Source organism: Ammodytes marinus (assembly GCF_949987685.1).
Source record: "Ammodytes marinus genome assembly, chromosome: 2".
NCBI lineage: Eukaryota > Metazoa > Chordata > Actinopteri > Uranoscopiformes > Ammodytidae > Ammodytes > Ammodytes marinus.
Window position 1 is genome coordinate 17,216,005 of NC_137231.1, and position 6,000 is coordinate 17,222,004.

Below are 6,000 nucleotides of genomic sequence, written 5' to 3' on the forward strand. Positions count from 1 at the left end.
CATACACACAGGCACAGACACATGTGCACACACACTCACACGCACACACACACACACACACACACACACACACACACACAGGTCTAAATTAACACAATTCGGGCCTTAATTGTATTACAGCTGAGTCATCGTTGAGACTGCCAAGACAGCCATTTTTCTGGTTGTCCCTCCCAAGGTGACTCCCTATTTTTCTCACCCAGTTCCCCTCCTCTCATTCTATTTGCCTGTGTCTCTGTCATCCCCTCCATCAGGGCATCATCCTTTTCCCTCTTGTTCGCAACTTCCATTTTTTGATTCTCGGATCACAGAAAGCTCAAAATGTACCACCATGGAAAAACAAAGGGAAGCTCCCGACATTCACTGCTCCACAATATATACTAATTCGCAATGCATGTAGCTGCATGGTGTCACACACACACACACACACACACACACACACAAAAGATCTCTGAGCAGTGTCTTCCCCCCCCCCCCCCCCTACGATGGGTTTTATTGTTGTGTGACATTTTCCTCTGCATCGATTCCTGCTATTTTCCAACTCTCTTTGTCAAACTGCCTCCATCCATCCTTCAAGGACAAGGTCATTGCATGGCAGGAGCCTCCCTTTTCTGCTGTTCCTCTCCCAATGTCATTCACCTGGCAAGACTTCAAATTTAAATGTAAAGGTTTATGTTAAATTGGCACTGCGACAAATCCACCCATGGCAACTTTAATAAGCCTTTTCTGATGCTTGACAGTTTGTCTTTTCTATGGGGCTACTGCTGTTTGTGGGAGGGACCATCCACCATTAGGAGGTATAATTATTTATGAAATATCCATTTTGCTGAAAAAAAAACTGTTGCAGGTGATTTAGATTGAACGGATCCTCATAACATCAAAACGGAATTCTCCCTTTTCTGCTCCATAATCCTCATTTATAAATCATAAAGCAAGTGGAGGGAGGGGGTGTGACATGTTATTTATGTCCTGCATACACCCCAGCTGCAGCCTGATGCGGAAACGCACTGTGGCTTTTTCAGAAATAGCAAATCAATCCATCCCAGCATGCATTTTAACCCATTAGAAAACCGATTATAAAACTGTTTTAGGTTTCCCCTTTGACAGTAAGATTGAGGGACATTGAACAGACATAATTGCTGGAGGGCCAGCTAAGGGCATTGGGCTGACAACACGCATGTTGACATATATGGCTGATGCAGAGATATATGTGCTGATCTATCTATTCTTCAACGTACATCTCAGGGGGGGAGGTATATGCAGTTTTATTTACTACTTAAAGGTATGCAGAGTAAACTCACTCACCCTGTGTTTGGGTAATCAATATGTGCTGTCCGAGCTTTTGAGAATTGGTCCTCTTCTTAGAGCAGACCTCCCTTTAGACCAGCGGAGACAGCTCACTTTTTTCTGTGTGTGTGAATGCTGTATCATCGTAGCTTAGTGCTCACCTCCTGGTGTGCATGCACTGTAAAGTTGGTGCTGAGGCTGCTGCTGTTTTGGAGGGCTAATGTCAGTGCTGTCTAATGTCATGCTTGGCCTTCAACCACATCTGTAGATTATTGACTACGAAACTGAGAAAAGAAGCAGAAGCTAAGAGATGAAAAGTTACATCTGAAGTATAAGAGAGGCGTGTGTGTGTGTGTGTGTGTGTGTGTGTGTGTGTGTGTGTGTGTGTGTGTGTGTGTGTGTGTGTGTGTGTGTGTGTGTGTGTGTGTGTGGTGAGAAGGAAAGACAGAGACTGTCAATGGCCCTGAAGTTGAGTCGAGTCCCAGAGGGTGTTGGCATGGATCTGCAAACTCACACTGCAGCACTGAAGCTACAGAGAGCATCAGCAGAACACACTTCACACCCACACAATCAGTTTACTAAGGACTTAAATACTTACAATAAAATAAAAAACGAGATGATCAGTAATGTACAGGGCTGTTGAGCCAAAGCAATTAACAGTTTCAAATAGGCCTAAAATGACTTAATTATGTCTTGAACACTCTTATTCTCGCCAGGTGTTGTTATGCAGATGGCTTACAGAACATTTTGCATGCAAAACAATTAATATTTAGGGTTTGTTGCTGTAGTAAAATACACCTAATTTACGCCTTCAAAAATATACAGTAGATCTACAAATAAAAGTTGCTACACTGTAGTAGAGTGAATATATTCTTGCGCAGGCAGGAGTTTCTGGGCTGAAAAAGGGGTGTCTCTTTAAATGCAGTGTGTCCTGGTGCTGACTAGTGGGTTTTCCCTCCCTCCTATAAAAGCTCAGCGCTCCCCCTTCTGCTGCAGTCAGTTCGTCTCCGGTTCGGCAAACATGAGTTACTCGGTGGACCACCACTTCTTCGGCCCGAACACGTACCGTAAGGCTCGGCCAGCCTCGGTGTCTTCCAGCGGCTTCCACTCCCAGCAGCAGCGCCGCCGCATCACCTACAGCCAGCCGTCCTCCATCGACAGCTTGGAGAACTTCAGCGGAGACATGGGGCGCAGGAACGAGAAGGAGATTCTGCAGACTCTGAACGACCGCTTCGCGGGCTACATCGACAAGGTGCGCAACCTGGAGATGCACAACCGCAACCTCGAGGCGGAGGCGGCGGCTCTGCGTCAGAACCAGGCCGGGCGCGCCTCCGTTGGGGAGCACTACGACCGCGAGCTGAACGACCTGCGGGCTCTCCTGCAGCAGCTGACCGGGGAGAAGACCCGCGCAGCTCTGGAGCACGAGCACCTTGAGGAGGACATCCAGCACCTGCGGGCCAGGCTGGAGGATGAGGCGCGAAACCGGGAAGAGTTGGAGGCCGGCTCTCGCTCCATGAAAAAGTACGTTGAGGAGTGCCGGATGGCGCGCCTGGAGCTGGACAAGAAGCTCCGTGCCCTGGAGGACGAGGACGCCTTTCTGAGGAAGAACCACGAGGAAGAAGTGGCGGAGCTCCTCGCGCAGATTCAGGGCGCACAGGTGAGCTTCGATATGCGGGACACGCACAAGGCGGACGTCACTGGCGCACTGCGAGAGATCCGCGCGCAGCTGGACAGTCACGCATCCAAAAGCTCAACGCACGCCGAGGAATGGTTCAAAGGTAAGTTGACTCCAAAAAGAAATGTTTTTAAAAATATTTCATTCTAAATCACCGAGATTTGTGTGCGCATCTGAGCGTAGTGCAGTACAGTAGGGCTTGTTCTCTGTCCATGGTGCTGAAGTCTATAAAGTCACATCCCTGGGGTTTAGTGCTTCTTGATATGGGGCCAAAAACTATTGAGCATGATATCTATTAAATGTTGGCAGATTATTAGGTCTTGCTGATAGTGTTTAAACCTTGACCATCTTTATCCCATCAACCTGCCAGATTGCAAACTTTAACGAAAAAGACAGAGGAAGTTCAGCTACCACTAACTGACAAATTAAGTAAGTCAAAGCAGAAATAGTTAAATAGAAAATGCAGAAAGATCAAGTTGTAAATAACATCACAGTTCAGATGATGCACCTCGTTGCTGTAGAATTATCATTTTCTTTTTTTTACCTCAGCTAGCACTGAAGAGGTGAGATGGCAAACTGAGAGGAGACTACGAATAATTTTCACTCTCACAGTTGGTGTGTTTTGCTTACGCCCCATGTGTGCCTTTTACCCTGAACCCAAATTTCCACAAATGGAAACCAATAAGGGGTTTCAAGGTCACTATTGGTGGTAGACAGACATGACAGATGATGCTTCACCGCTGGGTTTTATCCTGTCTGATGCCCTGATGAGAGTAAACCAAGGACGGGAAGGCAGGGTATACATAGACATAGTAGATATGATTGATGGACTGAAGTGAATTTAGACACCATCTTGTTACAATCCCTTTGAAGAATCTCCCTCACATATTGCAAGGAGATCCAAGATCGGATGCACACAGCACTGCTGACCTTTGTGATACTGGGCAGATTCGAAATCGACAACTTTAAAGGCCAAGAAGGGGTTTTAACTGAGCAGGAGATTAACTGCATGCCACAGAAAGGAATGATGTATGGATTGACCCCTGCTGTACATCTGCATGCTGACTTGATATAATGGTGCAATTAGAATGACCTTCCCTGTGTAGTGTCCAGCTGACTGCAGCAGTGTGGCTTATTCATGCTTGGAGGAGGGGAGGGGAGCTGAGTCAGACTACTGACTGACAGATGGACACTGTCAAGGTTACTCGGGGTCCCAGAGGTGCACTGTTTGCTTCTGAAGGCTTGTTGACCAGAAGCTAGGTCAAATGCTTCAGTGTTGAGATAAAACAACTGTGTGCAAGCCTTTGGACTGGATTAGAATGCTGTATTTATGCAGGTCACGTCCAGCTTTTCAGGGAGGAGGTAGGCCAGCCAGCCAACTAATGGCGTGACACAGCAAATGTGATCACTAAATCGTGTACATTGTTGTGTGTCTCATTTTTACGCAGTGCGTATGGAGCGTCTGTCTGACGCTGCTCGGGCCAACCAGGATGCCATTCGTGGCTCCCAGGATGAGATCTCAGACTATCGCCGTCAGCTCCAGAGCCGCACCATTGAGCTGGAGACTCTGCGTGGAACCAAGGACTCTCTGGAGAGGCAGCGCATGGAGAGTGAAGATAGACACCACGATGACCTCAACTCACTACAGGCAGGAACTCAACACAAACAGCTCACTATCTCACACAAGGGAAAAAACAGAAATGTATCTAGTTTAGTTAATGTTGATTTGTTTATAATTTTGTCGACAATCCCCTTTAATGAACTACCCAGTAAAAGGAGCAGCTTTAACCTACATGGCTCATTTCCAGGTGTAGTCTCTGGCCAGTTGTCAGAAGGTACCCCAAAAATACAATAGTTAATATAATAAATAGATTACATTACATCTATAATTACAGCAAGCCTAAGCACAATGGATAAAGACATACAAACATATAGCACACAATTGGAACAAGCCCAAACAAAGCAAGAACAAGTGAAGGCAAGAAGATCAATGCACATTCATTGCACAATTCCGTTCAAACCATCAGCGTGATATTTGACCATAGATAGTATATAACATTTATATTTGACCTGTGAGGCTGGGACATTTTTTTTTTCAGGAGACCATCAATCAGCTGGACAACGAGCTGAAAGGCACCAAATGGGAGATGGCCAGCCAGCTGAAAGACTACCAGGAGCTACTGAATGTCAAGATGGCTCTTGATATTGAGATCGCAGCTTATAGGTTGGTGGGAAAAAACAAACGCATACATATATATTTTAATTTCCATTTAACCTTTATTTATCCACAAAAGATCAGTTGAGGTGTAACCCTCATTTACAATGATGCAGAGTCAAACAAATGCAAAGCAAAAACAACAATAAATACACAATATACAATGCAAATACATCAAATATACAACAACTGATAAAGAGAAACGATTTAAACATTTAAGACAGAGATTTAGAATGGCTGGAATTAAAATAAAATTGGTAAAAGTACAATATAGCCTAATTTAAACAGTTACAGGTAAAGCTTTGCAGATTTAAGATAGATTGTTTGAATTGGTTAGGGGTATGATGGTATTAATTTTAATTTGTTGCTGTAAGTTGATCCATGAGTCAGGTGCACTGAAGCTAAAAGCTGTCTTTTCAAGCTCAGACCGGGCTTGAGGAACATAAAGCATAAGTATGTCAGTGGAGCGGGTCTGATAAAGCCCATCTGAAATTTGCAGCATTTCTGTTAGATAATGGGGAAGCTTCCCAGTCCCAGCTTTATAAATAAAAATAAAATTAATTGAATTGTCATTTAAATGAATAATTTGTGTTCTTTATGACAAAAGTTACCAACACTTTCCCTGACTGTGTGTCTCTGTCTCTATAACAGGAAGTTGCTGGAGGGAGAGGAGAACCGCTTTGTTTCTGGAGGAAGTCCGTACTCCTACCTGGAGAGCAGGTTCTCTGCCCCCTTCAAAGTGAAAGGAGAGGAGATCTCAGACACAGTCATCGTGGAGGAACAGACCGACGAGACCCAGGTGACAGAGGTGACAGAGACCGCGGAT

At 45.1% G+C, this 6,000-nt stretch overlaps 1 protein-coding gene across 1 annotated transcript in view; it reads left to right on the forward strand.

Annotated features, from left to right (window-relative positions):
* Positions 1–2,305: 2,305 nt before the first annotated feature.
* LOC307256149 (neurofilament medium polypeptide-like) overlaps positions 2,306–6,000 on the forward strand; it is a gene marked incomplete at both ends in the record, with an annotated part of 4,805 nt that continues 1,110 nt past the window's right edge. The window contains 4 exon segments of the mRNA XM_080035036.1: positions 2,306–3,062; positions 4,408–4,607; positions 5,059–5,183; positions 5,826–5,994. Coding sequence (XP_079891162.1) covers positions 2,306–3,062; positions 4,408–4,607; positions 5,059–5,183; positions 5,826–5,994 — 1,251 coding nt within the window.